This window comes from Paramormyrops kingsleyae, chromosome 5 (genome assembly GCF_048594095.1).
Source record: "Paramormyrops kingsleyae isolate MSU_618 chromosome 5, PKINGS_0.4, whole genome shotgun sequence".
Taxonomy (NCBI): domain Eukaryota; kingdom Metazoa; phylum Chordata; class Actinopteri; order Osteoglossiformes; family Mormyridae; genus Paramormyrops; species Paramormyrops kingsleyae.
The window spans coordinates 17,912,312-17,940,016 of NC_132801.1; the positions used below are offsets into that span (position 1 = coordinate 17,912,312).

A 27,705-nucleotide genomic window follows, 5' to 3' on the forward strand; every position below is an offset into this window, starting at 1 on the left:
ATATGTAGTTATTGCTCTTATTGTTATGGTAAAGATGTTTTAGAGTATTTGATGAGTTTTTAAAATGTTTTAAATGCATAGAAAGGTAAAAAATATATAGTAAGACAAACATTTGTCTGTCACTAACAACTGTATGTGTCTGTTCTTACTTAACCTATGTTTTCAACTTAAAGACTTAAGAAATGAGGGACTGCCTTTATTGTAATATAATGAATGTGTGAATCATCATAATGGGGAGATTCTGTTTGTTGTGATTTGACATCACACTGGTAACAGCATTTTAACGTTACTGAAGCAGCTGCATTCTGGTGTCCAGTCTCATCTCGCAATGGCATGTTCTTGTTATTCATCCATCTTCCACAACCACTTGTGATTAGTTCAGTGATCACAATTACAGAGCTCAGTTATACACTTTGCCATAAAATTAGCATTTACTGGACTACAAAATGAAAAGCATATTAATCGAGCATTGCTTCCTTTAATACACACATTTTCTATATAATTTTGAGGGGCATAAGAAATAAACGATTATCCAATACAGTAGTTTGTTCATGCTTATTGCTTATTTTTAAGTTTTATAAATATAAATAAGGCATTTGTTTGCTTGTGACAGTAGCAGGGTTGCTACAGAAGTGAAATGTGAAAATTAGAATGTTTATTTTGCAGTGTGGGAACTTTGTGGACTTCTTTGTACTTCAAAAGATAAATAGATCCCGTGTATGGAGGCTACAGAGTGGGTGGTATTAATACCAAGGACTTAATAGAATAGAATAGAATTATAAGAATAATAAGGAGTAGGGCCACACTTCATCAGGTATGGAATGAAATATTAGGCCATTCTTAGGCCAGAAGAAAACCCTGGACCTGATGAAGAAGGTGAAGATTAACGCACTTTAGAACTTTCCATAAAAGATATTTCAAAGATATTTAGATCTGTTTATAAGGGTGGCCAGTAAAAGCATTGATATTTATAAAACAACTTTATGGAATATGGGAACATTATCAGGGAAATGCATGGCGCGTATAGTCCTGTAAATTGGCTTTGTATTCCTTGGCCATTATATGTTGGGCAATCATCAGAATCAATGACTGCCTGCCATTAGATGCCTCTCTGTGCCCTTTGGCTTTCTACAAACATTAATCCATTTAGAAGCAGGATAAAAAAAGTTGAAAGATGACTCATCGCAGTATATTACTCTTTTCTTTCTACCCTGGGGACTCAGTTTTAGTTCCTTATACCAGTGGCCTGTACTACGAAGCGGGGTTACTGGCTTATCGGGGTAACTTGTCGGATTTAAGGTAGTCTGGGAAAAATGTAAGTATATGACGAATATGAAGTCCATTTAAACTGTGGTACCTTAAATCTGACGAGGTACCCCGATAAGCCAGTAACCCTGGTCCGTAGTACAGGCCACAGGTGATGTGTCTATTGGTTAGCCTGGGTCACTTTGCTTCTGATTCAGTTCAGTTTTTGAGGCTGTATTCTGGTAAGTGTCCGCCTACCCCCTCTGTGATCCTCAAATTGAAACCAATGTTCCGTTCTACTGTTCCATTTTTTTTTTTTGACATATGCTGTCATGAATCTGTGACTGTTCCCTATGACACATTTAATAAAAAAAAAAAAGGTTTTCCAGCCAATGCATCTGCAGTTGAAGCGTCCACTCATCGGAACTCTGCTAGTTGTCTCATTTTGCGTTTTGTCATAAATCTTTTATAGCTGACACATAGTGCTAATTGGCTTAACATGACTCATCATTTGTTTATTTGTAATTTTTGATTTAGTTACTTAAAACATACAAATGTGTAACTAAACATATGTGCATGACCGTATTACAAGGTTCTGCCTTTATGTGATCAAAACTTGGTTACATCTTTCATTGTTTACCTATGATGGATTTCTGCATTCAATACTACACTCAAGTCCAATGATAGCACCTTCTCCTTTTCTTCGTGAAATATTTGGTCAACAATGTCTAAACTATTCAGTATTCTCTTTATATTATTATTATTATTATTATTATTGATCTAGAGAACCAGAGAAATATAAACTGAGTATCCCTGTCAGCTGTTCAATTTTTTTTGGAAAATCCACATGCTGGCTATGTGGTTCAGTTATACAGTCAAAGAAAACATTGGAGAAAATATCCAGAAACTAAGATGGAAACAGTTGCACAACACTACAGGAAATAAATAGCCGTCTCCATTGCATAAACCTCACCAGGAATGTTCACAGCTGGCTTCACTTCACCATGGCCACATTTTTTTTAAGATTCTGTTTTTATTTTGATCCTTTAATCCTTGAATTTCTTGCCCCTTACACAATGTAATGGTTGCAAGTTGACATGAATCATATTTGGATTGTACCTTTCAGAAATCATTGTTGGGAAAGTTTCCTTTTGGTTAATGTAATTGTTCTTAATAGCAACATGCAAGAAACTAACAAATATGTGTAGAGAACATTTCTAGTATTATCTAATAGATATTTAAATGATTTTCATTCAGAGTGCTAGTACATACGCAATTTTACATATAGAATTATTTATGCATATTAAGTTTCTTTTTCAAGCATATACTGTAGGACCCTTAGAAGTGATACATCCATCCATCCATCCATCCATTTTCTGAAACTGCTTGTCCTATTCAGGGTCGCGGGGAGGCTATGGGCGCAAGGCAGGGAACAACCCAGTATGGGGTGCCGACCCATTGCAGGTGCAGCGTTACATCTAAAAGATAAATGTTAGTTTATATTTTAAGTTTCGTTTGAAGTAATTAGCAGAAAGGAGGCTAGCACTTTGAATTTATAGCACTGCACAGATACAATTTAGTTTATTCATATGTGTTTACACTTTTCCAGTTGGTATCATATACCAAGAGGGATCACATACCACCTGATACAGTGATTTTAATATTTAAGGGAATGGCATTAGGTCCAAAATTCAACTTGGACACATGCACAAATTGCTATGAAGCATGTTTTAGTGTTATTTTCTTACTTATATAATGAACAAAACAAACACAAATAAAAAGCAGATATTGATATTCCTTGTTAGCAGACCGTGCAGTATAAGATGACAGGCAGCTTATTTGATGGGTTGTATTTTATTTAGTGTAGAAGGTAAGGCTGAATTTCTGAGGGTTGCCATGAGAGTAATCCTGTTTTCTTGTTCCGGAGTCTGAGAATGTCAGTCAGCATTTTCCAGGCCTCCTTTTAGCCTTTTACCTTGTTCTAAAGTAGAACCTCTCGGTTTGTTGTTGCCATGGACCCTTTGGCACTCCATGGATGCTACCCTGCTGTGCTCAGAAGATGTTTTACAGTTGGAAGTCGGTAATATCATCAAGAAGTGACAGAAAGCGTTGTTCCTAGCTAAAAGAGAATGCAATGGTAGGAAATGGAAGGCCCGGTCTGCCAACTCAGATGAATGCCATAGGAGATTTGCTTTCACGGTGGCTAGGTGTAAGTCTTCTCAGTCTAGCTAGAAAATACATGTGTCTGCATCTTAATGCATGATGAAAATCCAGAGGAGCAAAAATGTTTCAGGCAATATGTGTTGTGTGAAAAACCTCCCAGGAATGCCCTCTTTTTGCCCCCAATTTCGACCTCCATTGATTCTGTATAGAGTTTGGTCACGCCCGCATACTCCTGATGTCCTTTCATAGTGATTAACTCCGGGGAAGCACCCAGCTGAAAGATATGTTACCCTGAATTTCCCACTGATGGCGCTGGGGGATCCCCGTCAGGCAGTGTGGTGGCATGCTGGACCGATGGCAAATCTAAATAGCTATGTAAAGTTAACAAGTATGTTGTCATATATTTGCCGTACATTTATGTCGTGTATTGTGTTAAATGTTAATAGTTGTAAATAGTGGTATGTGTGTGTGTATGTAATTAGGTTGATCTTACCTTGTGGGAAATAAATGTTTTTTGATGTTGTGGGGACCATTTTTCAGGTCCCCACAAAGATCTGTGAATACAATCAAAAAACTAAAAATGCCAAAAGTCTTGTACTTTGTTTGGCTACATATGGCTAAGGTTAGGGCTGGGTAGGGGTTAAGGTCGTCAGTTTTCCCCATAGAAATGAATGGAGAGTCCCCACAAAGATATAATTACAAACCTGTGTGTGTGTCTGTGTGAACCTGTGTGTGTGTGTGTTGTCTGAATTAATGGCATACATGCAGTAAAGTCATTCTGTGTTTTCCCGCACTGTAACTCCGTGTTACTCATTCAGCCATTGTGCAATCGACATGCCTGGTACCCACGCCGCAATATGTCACGTATAAGCACAGCATGTATTAGGAAATGTAACATTTTAAATTGTATTTTGGGCAATATTAGGAAATTCCTTGCTCAAGGGTACTGAAACACTGAAACTGCATATCCTTCAAAATTATTCTAAATGCTGCCCTACTGTTGTGTTTTTGGCTTGAGTAAAAAAATGTAACTGGTTTTGTCAGGGGGCCTGAGAGACTTCCAATCATTCATACGCATATATGCTGTCCAACTGCACCGCACTGCTGCCAGTTGAGTGGAACTGTCCTAATTTTTGTGCTTTTCTGTACTTCATTCTTTTACATTGCTATCAAAAGATGAACTGTGCTGAGAAATCATACAGGCGCTTATTGTTCCGTTCAGTATTTTGTCAGTCAGAGTAATTCCTTCTCTTTCTTGAATAAAAAAATCACAGCGACACTGCATATAAGGCTTTTTGGATTTACAGTGCTAATGTTACCAGGGAAGGAAATGCAAGCTACATACATTGTTTTTTTTTTAAGTCCAAGGCCAGAAAGACTCCAAAACATTGTTGGCTTTGAGGCACCCATGCACATATAGCCAAGCACAGAATGATTTATTTTGACAGGACTTCTGCTTCTTATGATACTCAGCACTGGCAATGCAAGGCAGTGGTGCTGAGAGGCCAAATGAGCAGGTAGCTGCTCTGCTCACATCAAAAACACGTTTTTTTCTTCTTCTTTTATACTTATTTGAAACATAATGATCCAGAACATCACTTCAAGGACCCAGTTACAACTCTAACACTCACTTTTCCTAATTTGTTAAACTCCTATTAGATTTTTTTTACATATATGTTTTAATCATAATTTAATCATAATTTGTAATAATGTTTTTTTATTGTTTAATCATTTTAATTTAGATTTTTTAATTATTATTATTTATTTTAATTCACAGAGAAGCCAAAATTCAAGTTGTTTTGAATTTTGAACTTAATATTTATTATCTTATTATTATTATTACAGAAACAACATGGGAACGACCTTTGGATGCCCCTGGAACCCCAACTAATTCAATCAGACACAAGAACTCCATACCTGCAGGTATCGCTCTGCTTGACTTCTTGAAGGAACCATTTTGTTACTGTGCAAAGATGTTTTTTTCCAGTAAACTGAATAATGCATGGACAGATAGCTCTTTGTGCGTCATGGCTCCACCTGCAAGTCAAGAAACAGTTAAACAAGTTTGGGACAGGATGCTGTAGGTGATCAGGAGACAATAATATCTAATGGGAAGAAACTTCCTTCCACATCCTGATTTGTGATGGGCTGAACCCTTAATGTGGTCTGTTGTGACAATGCAAAGCCTCACCCCAAATACCCAGCCTCTGGGCTATGTTCTCTGTGATAGTGGGGACATTACATTCCACAGAAAGTGGTGATTATAGACTTCCTCTTAGTTCATTTTCTCCCTGGCCTGGAACACTGGAACCATCTGAATCCTTTAGTCCTTTAAATTTTTCTTTTAGAAAGTCAACAGAAATAACGTCCCGGGTCCCAATAAGTCACAACATTTGTGAAGTGGGTGCTGTGCTTTTCAAATCCCACACCCTCATGTTCAATACTGTGTGTGCTGTCATTAATTTAAAATGACTCACGTTAAATGATTAAGCTATTTTCAGCACCCCACAATTATACTTCAGGGGACTTTAAACCTTATTGTGAAAGATTTTTAGTGCCTTTTGTATCTGACAGTATTCAGTGGTATGAAGCATGCATGTGTCATCCTGAGCTCTATCAGAGACAAATACTTTTATAGATTATACAGCAATATGCCCGTAATGCTTTTAAAACAGACTTTCCATCGTTTTATGCTGTTTTCCAAATAGAGCCCTTTAACAGAGTAAATGACCAAAGGACTTAGTATTTTGTTGACAATGCATATACTGGAAAAGATAGTAGAATTTATTGGTAGCTAAATGTTGTTGTAAATTCAATTCTTCTCTTAGGCACAAATTTCATTAACATGCATCACAAGAGAAATAATTAGATTATTATAACAAATGAATGCAAAAACAGATCATCTCCAAGGATTATGGAAAGCTTTTGCAAAAATTGAAATGGGTTCTATTACTCATACATGAGAATGAAATAAGAGTGTGTCTTTGTTCTGTAGTACAGAAATGTATCTCTGCAATGAACAGAGTCCATACTAATTTTTATTTTTGCTTTGATTAGCAGAAGATACATAATAGGGATCTTCTTATTGTGGTAGAGCTTAGTATTAATATAGGAAGTGATACCTCAAATATGTGTTTAACAATTCGTGCTTCATCTAGTAATGGAGCTGCTGGTCTGGATGCTCTCCTATGAGGTGTAGGCAGCTAAGCTCTACGTATCATCACAATACTCTCACACAAACGCACACATTCTCTCACACAGCCATACGCTATTGCCAGTTTGCCTGAATTACGTGTCTGACGTGAATGACGGTAGGACGAACGCGACATATCTGGAAGAAAACCCAGTCAAGCATAGAGATCGCATGCAAACAGCTCACAGACAGAACAGGGGTCTGCAGAACATTTTGGCATGAGGTTATTGGTTTTTTTTTTGTAATTATTTACACTTGACAGTATTGTAATGCAGAGTGACAGTCCTTATATTCATTGAGGGAAACATTTTGCAATCTTTTTTTTTCTAGTCTTGACTCTAGTTACCCGTTGTGTACCATAGTGATTCAATTCATCTTATGATTAAAATTATGCTACACGTCTTAGGCTTCAGTTGTGTTCATTATTAAATACCTGTAAGAGCCCATATTCTTTTAATCATATTCTGTTATTCTAATTTCATTAAATTCATTTGACTAAGAACTGAATCAAGCTTAGGTAATTAAGAGCTCTGTCAGAGCAAAATCTAACACACCCATTGTACCACATTGGTGATCCTTCTCAGATTCCGTAATGTGCTATTTAATGTGCCATTGAATAGCTGATATAATAACAATAAAATGGTGCTGAGAATAACTTCGTACCTAAAGTACTGTAAGAGCTTAACGATCTCTTTATTATATACAGCATTACAGTTTCAGATGTTTTTGAAACCGTTTAGTGAGCTTGGTTTGCAACAGGCTTCATCTGATAGTAAGCAAAGGCATATTTTATGTGTAATTGTAGTGAACGGCTTTCACAATTCTGGAAGTCCTACAACCCACCTTGAATCCCCGCATGGAGGAGTACGGAAAACCAGCTCGGACCTACAGGTAAGGCAGAAGGTGGTGACCGTCTCTCAAGCAAGAAAAACACTGGGGCAACGTTCTTTTATCTCCCTCCAGCTGGAATCTCTGCCGTCCATTTTGGCAGAAAAACCTTCTTACATATCTCTCAGCTTGAAGGTGTCTGTACATCGGTGGGATCCCCCAAAGGTCGCACTGCACATGATGATGTGAAATCCCTTTTCACTATCCAAAGGCTTATTTTCCATTCAGTAATCCTATTTCAAAGCTGAAAGCATTCGGCATCCAGTTTTTCCTGGATAGTCACAATTTTACTATAGGAAAATGAATATAATATTACTGTGTTGATGTGACATTAGTTGAGATACAGTATAACTGAAACTAAACTAAATTACTCTATATGTATAACCTTCGCATTGCTTGCACTTGTATTTAAATGTTATAAATATACTGCACATTTATACCTATCTACCTGTATTCCGGCTTATATGTTTATATGTCACTGATATGCAATGCACAAATCTTAGAAGATTTCAGTGGAGCTCCTCGCAGGTAACAGCATCCATTGTAGCCTTGTGAATGAAGGTAGATAATGATGACATGCTTGGAACCGTGTGCAGAGCGAAAAAGACTCGGCTCTCAGCGCACGCCAATGAAGGCGCTCGTTTAACGAGGCCTAAAAGCCGATTTCTCAATAGTCTGTTCCAGTGGCTATCTGTGCCTCCAATCATAATTACCTTTGGAGTAATCTTCCCTCAGCTGTATACACAATGCCCTGCCCAGCTCCAGCTGCCTTGTCTGCCAGTGTTGTTTTTTTTTTTTTTTCCTCTTTCAGTGTAGAGGAGGTGTGGTGAATGCCATCTAAATAAGCCCCACTCCCTCTGCATAGTGCACATACTGCTTCACTGGGCATAGCATGGATGGCAGGAGATCGGGAAGACTCCTCCGCCTCTCTCTCTCTCTCTCCCCCCCCCTCTCTCTCTCTCTCTCCCTCTCTCTCTCTCTCTCTCTCTCTCTCTCCAGTGATCACTCCAGGAATCGGGCAATAGCTTAACTGGAGCTGATTTTAGTGGACGCTCCTAACTGCGAGCCCCACTGCCGCCGAGAGCAGACCCCCCCCCCCCAAACCCCCCCCCCCCTCATTCACACAGCAACAGCAATAGAGGGACAAAAAGAGGCTACATACAGAATCTTCTCACTGCAAAATAAACCTGCCTGAAAAGCAGCAATGTCTGACACAGAGGGCAGCTTTGATGATGCGTTGTGTCTGTCCCCACAGAGCCCAGGGTCCAACTCACCGACCAGGAGACAGAATAAGGAGACCACGATTACTGTGAGTACCAGCCTGAAAAGGATACCTTTCATAAAGTACTTATGGAAAGATGAGCTATGTTATTAATGCTGTTTTCACAACAATAACACTGAAAAAGCTTTTTCGATGTGAAAAAAACAGCATTAATTTGAGTCATTTTAACTTAATTTTGACTGGAAACGTGCATACCGTTTAAGTATTTGTCTCACGTTGTACTTGCTTGAATTAGTAAAGATATGGGTGTACATGATTTAGTTTTTGCTGTTTGTGATGTGGTTTCCGCTTCCTTATCGTACACTTGTCAGATCTTCAGGTGTATTGTCTGTGCTTATGTGTGTGCCTCAGGACAAGGACTATTCGGGATATATTTATAAAATAAATTATTTTAGATAAAAATCTGCAACTGAAATTGTGGGCTAACGCTGGTGTAATGATTTTGTATGTAGCTCATTGGTCTGTAATGTCATTTGAGATTTGTGTTTTTTTATTGGTATTTAGGTGTTTGCCTCAGTACAGTGTGAAATCATTTGAATGGGTATGAAAGCCAGGTCTGGTGACCATTTGTTTAAGAGGTGATTTTGTGTTGTAATTCTCGCTCATTCACTTGCTGGCTGTACTGTGGCTGTCAGTAAGGCTTTGACTATACTGAGAGCGTAAATGTAGGGGAAAGGCAAGGGAAGACTCAGCATGCTCAGTTTCCATGGTGACAGGGGCAATACTATTGATTAATGGATGTTGAAATGGGTGACACATATATTCAAGAAAAAAAGACTAAAACACTGATTGTGCCTTAATTGAAGAATTGCTCTATGGGATTGTTGTGAGGTTTTTAAAGAAGGTAGCTATTATATTTGTCCACTGATATCCATGCATTTTCATTATACGTGTAATGTAAATTTATGAATTTTTATTTGAAATGACAATGTCCTTTTCTATTTTCATATTTCCATTCAATATTATACTGATTGATAAACTGCATAAATCCTTACTACAGTACATAGTGATTTGTATGAAAAATGAGATAGAATTATATATTCTATAATGTATTGGCCTGATAGAATAGGGTATCAAAAGAAAATGTGTTCTCAATTTTCTATGTGTGATTTTGTTCAGTATTACATTCAGCATAGAGAATTTTTTCCTTTCTGCTGAACCCAAGTAGGTGCGAATGAAGGTGGGGTTAGTGGCAGTGTTTTATCTTCCAGCTGTCTCCTTTCACGTGGTTATAGATCTTTTAGGTCTGACCTTATATACCGACAAGTGGCCAAAACCTTTGTGCCTGTGACATCCATTTGGTGTCACCAATGTTCAATTGCAATATGCCGGAAGACAAATCACTATTTCCTTTATTCTACTTGAAAAGTGTACATCATTTTTTTAAAGACACCAATTTTCGGTAACAGCCAATCTAATATGGTTAATATGACGTTAAAATACATATGCTACATTTTGCCTTACAATTTATTATTGAATGGCATTTCAAATCCGAGTAATAAGTGTGATTCTGTGGATAACACCAAATGAAATATTGTCTATAAAATGTTATTTTGTGTCATAGTTCTCTTACTCCTTAATTATTTAAAGTCACAAAACCAGATTTGGTAAACCGACTGTAAAAGATGTCTAGTACCTGATTGCCACTCAGCTTAAACAATTTCATCATCCTCATCAGTCTGATTGTAGTCTTACTTCTACTGTATTCATTTATGAATCATTACAGCTGTCTTGCACTATTCCTTGTCTACATATTCAACCATAGGCTGCTGAAGACATCTGAGGTATCTGGTACTGTTGTGCACCCTCTACCAGCCAACAGGCATAGTGCTTAATTGTGCATCATCAGATATCATCCAAGCTATCCTCCATTCAGCATTCAGCAGACAGTACAAATCTAATAAAAAAAGAGGAAAAAAAACACTAGTAACCAAAAATAGCATTTTGCCTCTGGTGTCTATTGAGATCATTTGCATGTGAGATAAACATAGTGGTGTATGGGAAATATGCATTGAATTTTCTTATATGGATACTCAAAATTAATTAACAATGAAATTGGAGAAAATCTTACATATTTCAAAGGCTTATACTTGACAGCTTGTAAAGTACATCTGACAACCTTAACAGTACAGTACGTGACCTCTGTCTAATTGTTGTCCACACAATTAAATGCCATTAGTGACTGAGATTGTTGAGTATTAAAACAAAGCTGTATTTACAGTACATGCAAATCATTGTTATGTCTTAACATGAAACAATAAATAGAATCCATCCACCAGAGAGGTAGTGAGATTTGAAATACAATTAGGATTTTATATATATAAATATATATACATATATATATATAATTATTTAAATTAATTATTGTAAATTATTTAATTAAAAAAATGTTAATGTAATTGTCATCTGTTGCTGGATTTTGTTCACGTGACACCAAAAAAAAAAAAACAAAACAATATTCTTGAAATGGTTAAATTGTTTTCATTTTTGTTTTGGAAAGGAAGTAATGTATAACAGGTAATACACATATATATATATAATTTTTTTCCTATGCATCTTCAGTGTTGTTATGTTTCACTGTTTTCAAAAATGATTGTGTAGATTTGCAATAATAGAAATGAAACAAGAATATGTTTTTACAACAGATGTAATTAGTTGCCTAGCAACAGTATCCGAGCACACTGCAGTCTCAGCAGCGATGCAGAGTTCTAGTGCTGGTCTTGTTTGAGAGATAGGGGAGCTGGGGGCAGAGGGGCTGCTGTTAGAGATTATCAGCGGTTTGGTAAACACTGGATAGAGGGAGAGGGATCTTTTTCAACTTTTATCTATTAATTTTATTCCATCAATTCACACTTTTTTGTTTATTTTCCCCATAGTGCTGGTTCATGTGGAGGTTTGTAGGTAGGACTGTAAATACATCATGACAATATATCACAGAGCACACACTGATAACATTATCTGCTTTCTAACCACTTTTCTAACAGCTTGACGCTGTTCCTCTGATATCTGCACCAAAGCAACCCTTTCTTACTTCCTGAATACAAATATCTGCTTCCCGCATATGCAATGTCTAAATGGAACACTCGGTTACTTATATCACCAATTACATGCTGATGAATTGTTTCAGGTCTTGTAAAGTTCCATATTTAAACTTTTCATGATAACTTAGATGACTGGGTTGTGGGGCAGTGATTCCCGCCCTGGCTCTGTGTGGAATTACTTCCGGTTTCTTTGATGTTCTGACGTTAGGGTCTTGTGCCTTGTCCTTTCAGCTAAGGGGGTGCTTGAGCACCTGCACCCTTTGTCTGAATGATTGAAAGTGCCTCCCATTTTAGGTTCTGAGTGCCTGATCATCTAAATGGTATTTTGATTTGCGTAGGGAAAACCCCCACCCCCCCCAGCTGCCAAATTCAACCAAGGGGAATCCCAAGCCCTCTCCCTCCCCCACCCTCCCTAGTCAGCATAATTTACTGAGGGAGACCCCTCACAGGTCTAGCATCTGCCTTCAGATATGTCTGCATGGACCTGGCAAGCAAAACATAAGAAAAGGTAGATGGATGCTATGAACTAATAAAAAGCAGCATCTCAAAGCTTTGTTAAGTAACTGAGTTTAAGAATAAGTTGTTCATTTCCTTAGATTTACTGTTGTTTTTGCACATTGAAATCAGTACATTGAACTTGGGAACATAGACTTGCGATATGTTGTGATTCATTACTTTGGGAAGCTTGAGTTAATATGGAAATGTCATTTTATGCTTATCTGTTTTGTAGTAATGAAAAAACAGTTTTGCGTGTGTCGTTTATGTTTCAGGCTGTTGCTAGGGTAACAGGATGAGACATGCAAAAATACACTATATTGCCAGAAGTATTGCGACGCCCATCCAAATCATTGAATTCAGGTGTCGTAATCACTTCCATAGCCACAGATGTATAAAATCAAGCACCTAGGCATGCAGACTGGTTCTACAAACATTTGTGAAAGAATGGGTCGCTCTCAGGAGCTCAGTGGATTCAAGTGTGAATTTAAGCATGAATTCATGGGTGCAATAAGTCCATTTGTGAAATTTCCTCGCTACCAAATATTCCACGGTCAGCTGTTAGTGGTTTTATGACAAAGTGAAAGCAACTGGGAACAACAGCAACTCAGCCACAAAGTGGTAGGCTACGTAAAATCACAGAAAATGCATGCTGAGGCGCACAGTGTGCAGAAGTTGCCAACTGTCTACAGAGTCAATAGCTACAGACCTCTAGACTTCATGTGGCCTTCAGATTAGCTCAAGAACAGTGCATAGAGAATGCATCCATTAATACAGTGCATAGAGAATGAGTGGAATGGGTTTCCATGGCCGAGCAGCTGCACCCAAGCCATACATCACCAAGTGCAATGCCAAACATCAGATACAGTGATGTAAAGCATGCCACCACTGCACACTAGTGCAGTGGAGATGTTTTCTCTGCAGTGATGAATCATGCTACTCTGTCTGGCAATGCGATGGACGAGTCTGGGTTTGGCGGTTGCCAGGAGAACAGTACTTGCCTGACTGCATTGTGCCAAGTGTAAAGTTTGGTGGAGGGGGGATTATGGTGTGGGGTTGTTTTTCAGGGGTTGGGCTTGGCCCCTTAGTTCCAGTGAAAGAAACTCTTAATGCTGCAGCATTCAAAGCCATTTTGGACAATTTCATGCTCCCAACTTTGTGGGAACAGTTTGGGGATGTTCATGTTCCAACATGACTGCGCACCAGTGCACAAAGCAAGGTCCATAAGAACATGGATGAGTGAGTCTGATGTGGAGGAACTTGACTGGCCTGCACAGAGCCCTGACCTCAACCCAATAGAACACCATCATCATCCTTGCCTGACTTCACAAATGCTCTCCTGGAAGAATGTTCAACAATTCCCATAAACACACTCCTGAACGTTGTGGACAGCTTTACCAGAAGAGTTGAAGCTATTATAGCTGCAAAGGGTGGGCAAACTCCATATTAAAGCCTATGTATTAAGAATGGGATGTCATTAAAGTTCATGTGTGTGTAAAGGCAGGTGTCCCAATACTTTTGGCAATATCCTTGTATATCCTTCTGGGACCCAAGGAAAAAAGTGTCCTTCAATTTTAGGTTATTTGTCTTTGGAGGAAATAAGACATCTTACAATTTAGATTTTTTTCAAATTAATTTTTATTTTTAATTTCACAGCATGTCCTCTTTAGTGTACAACAGGAATAAATATGTTTCCTTACATCAGTGAAAAGATAGATGCAAAAACAAAATGTCCACTACAATGGACATAAATGAATGGGTGGGGTCTCAGGAGGTTACTGTATGGTATTGTGTATTTGTTAGATGTGCTAGGGAGATAACAGGAATTATGCATTAAAACATTGCCTTGTACATCAAGGCAAATTTCTAAGCATGGTTTATTGGAATCAATTACGAACAAGCACAAGCCATGGATTTACTATGTCTTTGTAGATGAAGATGTCTCTGTATAAGTCTGAGTGAATAAGGGATTATGTTTGTGGGCCTGCATGCATGTTTCACGTGACTTTTAATATTTATGAGGCAGTGCTGGTGATCATATCATTCAAAATTTAGTTTTCAGTTCTTATCACGTCACACAATTGTATATATAGATAAATATACATGAATAGTATATTTTGGTATTTTACAAAATATACCCTGGAATTATAAATAACAATTTCTTGACTCCTGCAATGCCTGCCATCTGCAGTCACTTTTCACACAGTTGGTTATTGTAGTGAGAAACAGTTCTGTCTGGGTTTGTGAAGTACATGGTTACAATGCAACACAATGCTTTTTATAATTTAACACAAAGCCACTCTTTTTCTCATTCAGCAGTCTTTTTCTCATTTGAAGATGATTAGGTTAAAGTCTCCATCAAACAGCTTCCGCTGGAAATACCCACTGCTATTTTGTATTAAAGAAAACGATTAGCAGGAATGGTATGGCATTTCAAATTTTACAATATGTTCCGGAAATCTTTGGCCACTTATGAAGTGTAAAGAAAACAACAGCAGTCACGCTGAAGTTGAGAGGCAGTGAAAGCTCTGAGGCAGTGCGACTTGACACCTTACGAGGGTGCAAAACTGCTCCTGGTTATAAATAGATGCTGCGAGTTGCTCAAAAAAGTCACACTGAGATGAAACTAAGCCAATAACTGTTTGCGATTCCTAGTTGTCTGGATGCTTCCTATCATAGTGAAGTAAATATTACACTATTGGCTTTATATTCCATTTGGGGCTATTTCTGAGATTTGCTGAAAGAGGCATCCTGGCCATTATATGTTCACAATGCTAGCAGTATACATTGTAACATGCATTTTTTTACCTGGGGATCTTTAATATATAATAATATAGCGGCATGATGGCCTAGCTGGGAAGGGCCATCATGTCACTCACCAGAAGGGGGCGATCAGTGCCACACAGGCCAGCGGTAACCATGGTTTTCTCATTGCTGGCAAGTGTCAATGGAACCCGGCTGGCAACCGTGCCCCAATCACGGGGTGAGCAGGAAGGAAGTGATTTAGCACATGCATGCTTTTTGCAGGGGGACGACCAAAAGATGGCCACCCTCAACAGACTGCCACCAAAACCCTGAACCCCTTTTTGGGTAGCGTTCCTTCATTTCCTTAATTAATGGGGCATCATTCTACATCTATGTGTCCCAAGTCTACTTGCCTTGCAACAATATGCTTAGCTAGTCAGCCTAATCCACAGGCTAAATCCAAGTAAGAGCCCCTGCCTTTTCAGTATACCTGCATTTCCGAAGTACCATTTACATAATGGACACTTTTCACAAATATTTATGTCAGGATTTAAATTTTGGTGCAGCTAGCAATACAACATGGTTCAACACTGTTGTCTTTTAAGGAAGGGAGGATGTTGTGGTGGGTGGCACAGTGGGTCAGATCTGTAAGGTTCGGTGTTTGAATTTCACCCCCACTCTGTGTAGAGATTCTGCATGTTCTCCCTGTGATGGATCAGCATCCCGTTCAGGCTGTCCCCAGGCCTCTCAAGGCATCCTGTTCTATAGAATTAATGGACGAGGCGCAGGCATACGGAGAGGAGTTTTTCGCCGAGTTCATAGCTGTCCTGAGTTATGCACAGTGAATAGCCACTTACCAGCCAATCAGAAGATAGCATTTGTTGTTTCCGGGTAAATCCTAAAATAAGTTACATGCCATTCCACTGCAAGCACGTTATTACATGGATGTGCACACAGATGGAGTGCAGACAAGGTGGAAGTGAAAAAGCATGATCACATGAATGCGGTGGGCTGGTCTCTCAAATCTTGCGCACTTCCTGTGCGACACACACTCCGCCTCTACCAAATGTAATCTCACGTGTGAAACTTGCTGTACCTCTTTTTTCCATGATAGGCCCCCCTGTGACCCTGTTTGGGATAAGTGTTTAGATGATTGCTTGCTTTTGTATGTAGAAAGTAATGTTTCAAGTATTTTCCATATCTACAGTAAATGACAAATTGTAACTAGGCCTGTGGGATTTTAATATTAATTTAACAGTGCATGTTATGCACATACAGTTGTCACATGACAAGGACTGTGATAGTCAGATGATTTGAGATTAGACTTGTCAGTATGTAATTTTTCATGACCGTGGTACAGTATATTGTGGTATATGGTATTGTCAAAAAAAATAAAAAATGCTATCCCGGTGTTTTGAAATCTTGGTGGTAAAATTGGCCACCTGGGCCGGAGGGGTTACCCGATAAGATTTGCTGAATAGAAATCATCAATAGTCAGTGTAAGGTTTGTTGCAGCTTTTCCATGAGCTCTGCTCACGCTCTCCAAGCCAATCATAAGCATTTTTGTCCTTGCTATCGCTCTCACTCATAGGCAGTGCGGTGCGTTTCTACAAGAAATGAGTGAGGAGGAGAAAAGCGAACAAGAAACCGTCACCAAAAGACATGCACCTTGTGCTGCATGGAAATATTTTGGATTCCATAGAGATAATATTCAGAAAAAAAGCAAATTAATTTTCAGCACTGCTTTTTGTCAGCACACCTCACAGCAACACGACCAATTTATTTGACAGATTCTGTTATTAGGTAATAAGTTCTATTTGGCTACAACTTATTTTGGGTACGTTTTTCAACTCAGGTTTTGCTTTATAAATATTGGAATGTTTATCACAGTTTGCTGTCCAATATCATGCAACCCTATCTGTAACTGGCAAATTTGCTTTTTAGACATTTTTTTGCGCTTTAACAATATTCTATAACTAGCCTATAGCTATAGAGTAATACCATATCCCTCCATTGTTTTTTTTTAATCATTTGAATTATTATTATTATAAGCATATCAGATATATAGCAGGTTTATTGTTAAAATTTGATATATTTTGTGTTAGTCCAGCAAATTTTTTTTTGTCAGGCTGCCCGCTCCTTTCTGTAGCACAGAGAAGCTTCCAGCAGCGTAACTCATGTGTCCCACAGGCCTTCAGGGCCGTAGGGTGAAAAGCTCCAAAGGTTCTCACCTCCTGCTGCTGCTGTTTTTATTTGCTTTTAGGTCCCCTTGACCAATTTTGTAACTTATATGCCTTAAGAAGGTAAGGAAGCGCAGCTTTAAAGTTATATTTTAAAGAGACCATACTGATGTATCTGAAATAAACAGTGAAATAGCAGCATATAGATTTCGTTATATATATAAAAAAAAAATCTAACGCCGGGAAATAAATTTCTGCATCACAAAACAACATATTGCTATTATATAAAAATCAATATTCTGAGCTTTGCCTTCTTTATTAACAGCTTTCTGCTACTTTTTTTATTCTCCATACGCAAATGGTTTGCGCATTTTTGACGGGTATATAACAGTAAGGCGTATGAGCAAGTACTACAGTACCAATGAAATTATGACGTATACTTAGGGGTGGCTGTACAACATCAGGGGCCCTAGACCAAGCTTTACTTGGGAGGCTTTCTTACCAAAAAAAATGTAAAAATGCTGATCATTTCACTGTTATTTCAGGGGCCTCGGGTAGCTCTCTGTTCTGCCTTTGGCTAGAGTCTGCCCCACATGTACTGTTACTGACCACGTTTCACTGGCTGTTTTTAGACCGCGGATCTGTGAGCGTCTATGTAAGCAAACTGTTTCCAGTGGCCCCTTTTAGCATTGCAGGACATTACTGTTTCCCTTCAAAAGCCTTTGACTTTCTAAATTAAATCTGACCCCCTTGAGAATGGAATGGTGTCAAAGTCTGGCTTCGTTTTGGGCTTTTTTTCCCACAGACTGCTTTCACACGCTTGCTTTGTGTTGCATCAATGCTGAAAAGCACTCCAAGCTTATTTTGCCCTGGTAAACCCTTCCAAAACTGACTGTTACATCATTCCCATTATAAAGATCCAGTGGACCACAGAGTCTAATAGCCTTTCGATTGAAAACAGATCCAGTCTTTTGCAGCCCATTGTCAGGGGGAGCCAAATTTTATTTTATTCTGCTGTGTTGCAAATTTTTACACGCAATATTAATTTTGACTTCCTCTGGAAGACTTGTGTGTGTATGTACGGTTGTTAAAATAGCTGTGGTTTTCATGTGATGTTCTCTTGTTTGTAGCTCTTTAATACTATAAAATTTACAAAGTGCTGTTCTGTACTTCTGGAGGGTTTACCATGATCACTTTTTCCACCATCTAATTTTTGCACAGTATTTTTATCATCCTGCCTAGTACTAAATTTAAAATTATGGCTTTAAGAGGGCAGATAGAAACACCTGACACATGGACTTGGCAACGAGAAACAGGTTTATTATAAATATTTCCCTTCGTAAAGACAGATGGAAACAGGAAGCCTGGGGTGAATATGGCCCATGAGTAAACACATAAACTAGCAACGGAGCTGATAAAAGGAAACAAACAAACAAACAAACAAAAAAGAAGAAAGAAAATGCAGAACTGATGTTTCTGGGTCAGAAAGGGAAGCGATGGACACGGGGAGATTACTGCTCTAGGCACTGGCTTCATCCTACTGTTCTGGGTTACAAGTGAAATTAGACAGAACATAAAACTGTACCTATTCTGAAGAGAAAGCAGGGGATGTGGAATCAGTATAAATTAATCTGGTCACCTGACTTTCAATCAGGAGCTCATGACCTTCTGAACACAGAAAGAAATATTTACTAAATAAATTTACTAATTAAATTGAAAAAATGAATTTAGATTCTAATTTAGGAAGCATTGCTTGCATTTATTTTCACTCACTGAAATAATTTTTAATATGTATATAGTACAATATAGTCTACAGTTTCATTGCTTATGCCTTTTCACCGTACCTGCCTTTGTGTTATTTTACAATAAGCCCTTGCCTACAAACAGACATTATTTTTGTGGCCTCCTTGTTGAGTCTGACTTGTTTTTTTCTCCAAATTCAAAATAAAAATTGAGGGACACATTATCCTGCATGAAACGTTCATTTTCAGCTTCTCTTTGCATTTTGCTTTGAGCCCGCCTGTCCGAAAAATATAACCAGTGTCACACTTCGAGGAGACACGGAACAGGGAAACAAGAGCAGGAGTCGCAGGATCGGCGAACAAGGGATTTATTAGGGAAACCAACAAGGCACATGGGGAAAAACCGGTAAAGACGTCAATGACAGGACTGGGGAAGGACTAACAGGGAAGATCTTAAATACAGAGGACTAATGAAAACAGCTCGAAACAGCTGATGACATGGGGATTCCACACGAGGTTAACAAGGGGGCGTGGCACACAGGAGGAGTGGCAAGATTGGGACGTGACAACCAGGCCCTGCCAACGTTGTTGGACTTTTTCTGCACTGCAGTTAAATACCTTTTATTGTAAGTGATTCCGCAGTGCAGCCATCAGTTTGTTCGGCTTGTTTTTGTGAGCCTTGTCTAAGCTGAAGATGCACAAGTTAAATGGCCGGCTTTGGGCTTTGCTCTGGGGCCAGTTTGATACAATGAGCAGGAATGTGTTTTGTCAAATTACAGCAAATTTTGAATTTAGTTCTATATCATAGGATGTTTTTCTGCAATATATCAGTTAGCAGTGCAGTTAAGGAGAAAGGAGGATCATCAAATGAAATGAGTTTTATCCCCAGCGGTGACACTGAAAATAAGGACAAATGGCATGTTAGGATTGATTAGGGCTGAATTGTGTGGGGCATGTCTGTGGGCTGGGTGCCTCCAGGCCGTCGGGGCTGCTCTGTGCCACGGCTTTCACAGCGAAGGAGGGGCAGTGTAGATAACCATGCCTTTTCTGCAACGACTTGGAATAAGAGGTCAGCTAAAGAGAGCAATAAAAACAAGCACCCACACATGCAGATGTGGTGCTTATAAATCTTTTCCTTTGCACTTGTTTTCAGCCTGAATTTATTTTTATTGTTATACCCATTAACAAGTACTCCATTCTTCTTCTTCTTTCCTGCAGATCAACTGTGTTACCTTTCCCATGCCGATGAATATGCCAGAGCAACAGCTGCTGAAACCCAATGAGTGGAGCTACTGTGATTATTTCTGGGTAAGAGAGGAGCTACCTCACCCTGACCACCCTACAGCCCAAAATACCATTGATTCGTAACCATTTAAATACGAGTGCAGTATATATCATGTGTAATGCCCCATGGGTGGTACAGGGACCTACAGCACCAGGAATACTAGCAGTGCCTTTGTGCTGGAATAAGTCATAGTTTCTCTGTGAACAGTTTGCATGTCCTCCAGATGTTCTGGTTTCCTCTCCTACCCTGTTTTTTTTTCCCTCTCCCTTGAAATATCATGTGATATAACACATCTGGCCTACAATATGTTTCTGTATAGACACTCAGAACTGTAGATCTATAGAGTTTAAAGTATAATGTCCATTGTACAGCCCGCATTGTTTCCTTTTCTGTTTTCAGTTCCTGGACTTAACCATTCAGATCTTTTACAGACATGAATCTGATTCATGCTTTCTAACAGTTTTGATGCTTTGCCCTTACTTGGTCATTGCCATATAAGCACTGTATATATAATCGATTCATGAAAATAATAAAAAGGGCATGTTTATGGCACCTCTGCAGTTTTATTATTAAAAACATGGCAAATCAACATTCTGCTTGATCCCACTTTACATTATTTTCACAATATGGATGCTGTTTATTCAATGTCACCTTTTTCCTTGGTGTGAAACTTGACCCTGTTTCTGGCGCCAAACTAAGTGTATTATTGTATTAGTAATGTCCTCTGACCCTGACCAGGATAAGAATGTGGAAAATTAAGACGTTCCACCAACGATGGACAGCACTGCTTCAGAAGCCTTGAACAATGCACAGATGTACACCAGTTTAACTTAATGTCATCTTCTTAATCAAGAGCAAATACAAAAAAAATATTCAGTTGGTTGTTATTTGTTTACTTTTAAAGTTTTAGTAGTACTCTGTGGGATTTGCAGTGTTTAGACTAAGATTGGGCCACATTTTGTCTCTTACATTCCAGCACTGTGTTAAGAAGAAAAGATTTGTGTTTTTATTGAGATAGTGCTCATCTAGAGATTTCCCACAGAAAGACTCCTGAGGGATGTGTTATTTATTTTTAGCATGTGTTCCCGATTTCCTTTTCCTTCCCAGACTGACAAGAAGGACCCCCAGGGAGCAGCCTCTGTCTCAGGGTTCGAGGTTCTACTGCAGAAACAGCTTAAGGGAAAACAAATGCAGAAAGAGATGGCAGAGTTTTTGCGGGAAAGGTAAAATGGCTTTATTGCTACAAATTACTGCAAACTCATTTTCTCTAGGTTCTATTTATCAAAAGTGATTTATATTTCTGGTAAACAATTTTTCAAGACCCTGCACAAATATTTATGATTAACTTAAGTTTTTCATTTTAATTATTGACAAAACCGGGCAACATGGTGGCTTAGTGTGCAAAACCTTTGGCTTGCACTCCCTACGGCCGGGGGTTTGAATCCCATCTCCAGCTGTGTGCGGAGTTTTAATATTCTCCCAGTGCTGTGTGGGCTTTCTCCTACTGGCCCTAGAATGCCATCCAGGGTGCCCATGCCTTGTGCCCTCTGCTTCCTGGGATAGGCTCCAGGAACAGCATGACGCTGTACTGCATAAGCAGTTGAAGGATGGATAGACGATAGCCAAATTAACATTATGTATTGTTAAGAAAAAGAAGAATTTTGTGTTTGACCCTGCTTTGCCAAAGTATAAATTCATTTTATTGTAAACATACATGTGAAAGTAAATACTGTACAAATGATTGTGATACCTTGCAAAAATATGAATGCTCTTTTTTAGCCACAGAGCTCTGGCTTTAGAAGCCTTTGTTTCCAAGATATTCTGAGGCATTGTTTTTAACTGGTGGTTTGTGTTCATTTTGGCATGTCTGCAGCTCACACTGTAAGAAACATCCTGTGTGGTTGGCATTTCCCAAAATGCATGTTTTGGGAGTCCCGCTCCTCTCTGTCTTGTGTTTCAATGATACCTAACCTGTCTAAGCCAAACTGCAGCAGAATCCATGATTTCTTTAAATGCACTTCCTGTAGTCACATATTCTGAGGGACATTCTGCTGGGAATTTCTGCCATAGAGAATTATTATGTCATCCAGTAGTATTGTGTCCTTGCCAGGTCTATGATGGACTAATGTCAAGGGTGTTCTGTTTTGTCTCCTGGAAAAGATCATGGGCTTGCATTGTACATTATTTAAAGTAGAGAGTAGCAAGGCTCTTCATAGAGTAAAGCAAAGTAATAGTCAATGCAATGAAAGCAAATTATTTTGGAGAAATCAGAAAGATTCTATATTTGCATCTGCTTGAAAAATGAATAGGAAACCTATGGATGTTAAACCTCATCCTGTTATGAAAGTCTTATAAGCCAGGGGTGGCCAATCTCATCCACAAAGGGCCGGTGTGTATGCAGGTTTTTGGGATAACCTGTAGGTCAGCTGTTCAAACCCAGGTGTGAAGACTCTTCAGCCAATCAGTCCTCTAATTAGTAATCTAATTAGGAAGTTGCAGCGAAAACCCGCATACACAGCGGCCCTTTGCGGATAAGATTGGCCACCCCTGGTATAAACTGTTTTTATGCCGAGGCAGCACATTTGCTAACCAGTGGGTGTGCAAAGAACTGATCTTCTTGTTTCAATTAGAAAACATTTTTGTCCTAGCAAGGGTATGCACTTGCTAATCTGCATTCCGCTTCATGCTTTGTGGTTCATCTGCTTGGTGACGAGTTTGCTGCCACTCTGCATTTCCAGTTATTTGTCCATGCTGCACCTCCATTATTGCAGTTTATAAAGAAACTACATTCTTCATTAATAATTAAAAAAACTAACTGCATTCATCAAGGTAGAATAACTCCGTCATTCTAATATTGTTTACCTCTGCAAACATGCTGCAGCATCTCCTGCAGCAATGGATGTTAATGAGATCTCACGCTCACACACGCTGAATTTATGCTAGTTCTTCAGAGTGTGAATGCCTTTTTCCAGTAAACATCCGATTTGGCTGTATAGCTGTAAGTGGACCCCCACCAGTTATAAGTGAATGTTTTGAAGCAAAGGAAGAATGAGCTGTAATCAGACCGTGATAGTAGGAGGGGCCTAATGGTGGGTGATTGTCTTTACTGGTCATCACTGGTCCTGTACTGGCCTCCTATCAGTATTAGTGGACACTCTCATGGCATGATCCACAATGTGCCACAATTGTGGCAGTGTGTGGTTCTGCAGGTCTGGCTTTTGTGTCCATGATCGAAAGGTCACCAGTTAAAATCCTGACACAGTACTTTCACTGAGCAAGGCCCTTAACTGCTCTTTATCAATTGTATGTTGCTTTGGATGAAAGCTTCTGTCAAATAAATAAATATAAATGTTCCCGTGTGTGTGCAGGAAAAAAATTATGTTGTACTCTCCCCTCAGTAACCACTATGGAAAGAGTACTGCTTAAGAGTATTTTTTCGTCCAGTATTTTCCACTCAGAGTGCTTTGCAGTTTTGAATTTATGTTGCAATTTCTGGTTTGACTCAGGTATTACATAACTGTACACTTCCTCTTTTTGAGTGTAACACTAATTGTTTCCCCTTTATTGAATGTCTGGTGAATGATTAAATATTTTTCTTGCAATTCAGTGAACATGCTCACATATTTGTTGAGTCCGTGGTTAAAAATAGAATCTGAAAGGAAAATAAATGGAATCATGATTAAATTTAGGTAGCATTTATGTTGATACCTGCTTTTGGTTTCTTTTCTGTTTCTTTATTATAAACCACCCAGGCTATACAAGTCTGACTTGTGTTTTCTACCATTTCAGAATAAAGATTGAGGAAGAATATGCGAAGAACCTTTCAAAACTTTCACAGATTCCATTAGCTGCACAAGAAGAAGGGTTAGTACTGCTGTTCTTTTTGTTTTTTTTCTGTATTATAATACTGTATCATTTGTACTTTGCATTGTGGGATGATTTAGTGTTTTACAGTTTCAATACTTTTAGATGCTGATTGCAGGAAATAAAATTACAATGTCTGCATATTTTTTGAATGGTACGCACCTTAGGGTGACTGGTAAGAGGGTCTGTGTTCGTTTTGTACTGTTCCTTTATCTGAAGCCACATGAGAGGGAACTGCAGATTTATATTTAGTGGTAAAACAGTAGACTAAAAAGAACAAATGAACAAACTAAATAAAATATCCCTTAATGTAGAGGAACACACTCCTTTAAGTTGCTGTATAGTTTCCCAGCCTCTTTCTCCTGTTCCTCATCGCTCTTATTCAAATCCTACCGGAAGCCGGGAGGGAGCAAAAACGTGGACTGGCTGCGGGCCCCCAAGGACCGGGTTGGGAAGCACTGATATACAGTATATTACCTTCAGGAACGTTTGCAAGGGCCACATGGTTTGCTTACCTGTACTTTCTTTAAACCCCCCCCCCCCCCGCCCTACAGCTATGGCTTCACTTTGTGAGCACATGTGTTTAACAGTAACACTGACAAAGTTCAGGGCTGCCTTTCAGTGTTTCCGTGATGGAAGCAGGCATCTGAAAATCTGAGCTGGATGCCGTGGAAACGAAGGAGCCGCGGTTCCCCTGTAAATCACAGCTGGGCCCGCAAGGTCCTGCAGAAGGTTGAGATGATAAGTCAGCACACACTGAGGCATATTTTACATTACTTCAAAGCACTCGAGATTCACTGTTCATGTGCTTTGAAGTGATGAATAAATCACTGGCGGACAGAGCACCCCTTCTTGCCATTTTTTAACCCTATGAAGTGTGTGATAGGTGGTTTGTTATATGATGATTTTGCTATGCATGTGTTCTGCTATTGTTTGTGTCACAAGAGTATTTGTCATCATTATATTTTTATATATAAATATACGGTTCAAAATGTTTTTGTAGATCTTGAAACGTTGAAATGTTGCTTTGGCATAAGCACTGTTTTTATTGTCCTGTACCAAGGTACCAATCCACAGTAGAAGAACTACAGCAACACTATCGTGTCATTATAACAAGGAGCTATTGTTTCAATAGCATCCACATTGTGCACAGTGGTCACTCGTTTGCAAAAAGAAACGTTTTAATCCAGGACAAAACTTCTGTTATTCCATCCATTTCCATCCCTTGTTGTGAAATATGAATCATTGATCTTCTGACTGGCCTCTGTATCCACCATCAGATCCACTTGTTTTTTCACAAATTTACTTGTCGTGTGGCTATAACGTAAATGTGATTGTTCCCAAAGTACTTGTGACACTATTACTCTGCAGTATTGTTTTGTTTTTTTCTTCTATTGCTCTTGGATTTGTAAGCCAGCAGTACTGAAACAAATGAGCTGAATTAGCTGGAGACATGGGCTTAGCAATAAAACATCAAAAAGTTTAGCCAATCGGAAGTGAAGTATACAGAAAACACATTAGCGCTTGAATAAGTAAATGAAAAAATTAGGCTTTTAAAGACATTGTACCAGATTTACTAATGGTTTGCACCACTACAAATTGTCAGGATTGACTAAAGACACAAAGTCAAAAGTTAGCAGTGGAAAGGCACTGACAGTTAATTTTTGCGACTGGCCATATTGCATATGCACTTGTAGGAGTTCCCTTTCAAAGCACTACGTTTGAGGGTGGGGAGTATTTAAATGAATCACGCAGTGTGATTTAATAAGGTTTGTGGTAGGCAATTTACTGCAAATTGCACCTTTTTAACGCCGAAAATTAAGCATATCTTATTTTGCGCTGGCCTTGGTAGATTGAGTTGGTTATTATTTAAATGAACTGACTGTGTCTGTGTTCATAAATTTGTGCATTTTTTGTAGATCACCCACAGAACTGCCCATTCCCATTGGTGCTGTTTTTTGATTGGGCCCCACACTAATTTGCCCTATTTAATCTGGCCCATTTAGTTTTAAGTTAGGTAAAATATTATTGTAACTCTAAAAGCTAACCCTCTAAGACGTGTTCATTGTTAACAGCATAATCACCTCAGGCCTCAGAATGGTGGCTATTCAATTATTCATTACCCAAGAACCCAATTTTTTTTTTAAAATCAGACATTAGAGGTTCTGGAGAGGACTGCAATACAAGGAACTGATATTGCTAAATAACATCTCATGAACATCTCTAGAGTCGTGCATTTGGAGGAATGCAATTTCAAGATTGAGATATACTTGTAATATATGTTTTCATACATCTGTTTGTAAAATAAATTTTATGCCAAAAGCCCTTTTAGAGATGACTGTGACATGTCAAAGAAATATCTTGTGTGTCAAACTCACCCCAATTCAACAAGAACTCTTGTCTTAACCTACTCGGTTAAAAATACTTTATCTTTATAGTAGACGTTTCTGTTTTATTAGATGCCATCATTTTGCTATAAAATGTACAAGTGCTGAAAATAAGGAGACAGGAATCATGATTATTTAGAGCAATAAAAATCAAAGTTAAAATCACCAGTGGGCCTTAGATGATTAGAGCTCTTGGCCATAGCAATTAAACGTATTCAAGGAAAAGTTTTGTTGAAGCAAATCGGTTGATGCCATGATCTTTTGCACTGTAGCTTCAGTAGAATATTTAGATCGTAACTTGCTCCCTTAAACACCATGGACATTATTTTGGACTGAGAGCTTGTCTGGTACCACTGTACAGAACTCTTGGAGAAGCTTGGGCTCAGCTGAAGAAAAGCCTGTCGGATGAAGCGGAAGTTCACCTGAAGTTCTCATCTAAGGTAATAGAACATTCCATGAAAAGTACTTAATTCCATTTACTAGTTGCATACCTACCAGGCTTCATGTCATACGTAAGCATCGCTGCCTATGTATTATCACAGGCTGGTGTCAAATCATAATAGTGAAAAGTGCACCAGAAAGGCTAACATTCATATTGTGTGATTAGTTTAGCTGTTGTACTTACTAAGCCTTTAACTTAAGAAATTAGTGTTAAGTCATTTTTTTAGTAGCCTAGTTAAAAATCTGCAAAAATTAAACAAAGCAGTTTAGTGTATAGTGAATCTATTTAGGATGGGAAGCTAAACTTGAAAACTGAGATGTATTTTAAAGCAAAGCAAACGTCATTTGTTACCAGGAGCATTGATAGACATAAAGCTCTACTGTGGCCCCATTATCCATATGATTTAAATGTGATTTTACTGGGGCACAGCACATAAATATTGGGGCACGTACCCCAGTAAAAGGGCTCTATCCACAGCCATGATAGTGTATTATTCAGCAATCTTATGACATTTAAAACTGAATATACCTTATGGAAATATGCAAAAGCCTAAGAAGAGTTACTGTAGTTTCAGCCAGTGCTTAATTTGTAAACTCTGAGGTGCTGGAGCTCGTAAAGTGCACAGAGATCTACTGCATCCACCATTATATGAGGAGGCCGTGTACACAGACTTTGAATGACGTCACACACACACACAAATCGGTCTTTAACAATACTGCGCTATTAATTACATTGACACGTAATAATGCTATA

The 27,705-nt window shown here is 38.7% G+C and overlaps 1 protein-coding gene across 2 annotated transcripts in view; it reads left to right on the plus strand.

Annotated features, from left to right (window-relative positions):
* Positions 1-27,705, plus strand: part of gas7b (growth arrest-specific 7b) — a 68,748-nt gene that overhangs the window by 30,836 nt on the left and 10,207 nt on the right. For both annotated transcript variants that reach the window (XM_072712281.1, XM_072712282.1), the window contains exons 3-9: positions 5,254-5,331; positions 7,407-7,492; positions 8,745-8,798; positions 20,193-20,282; positions 21,367-21,482; positions 24,049-24,123; positions 26,872-26,950. In XM_072712281.1, coding sequence (XP_072568382.1) covers positions 5,254-5,331; positions 7,407-7,492; positions 8,745-8,798; positions 20,193-20,282; positions 21,367-21,482; positions 24,049-24,123; positions 26,872-26,950 — 578 coding nt within the window. The remainder of the gene's footprint in view (positions 1-5,253; positions 5,332-7,406; positions 7,493-8,744; positions 8,799-20,192; positions 20,283-21,366; positions 21,483-24,048; positions 24,124-26,871; positions 26,951-27,705) is intronic.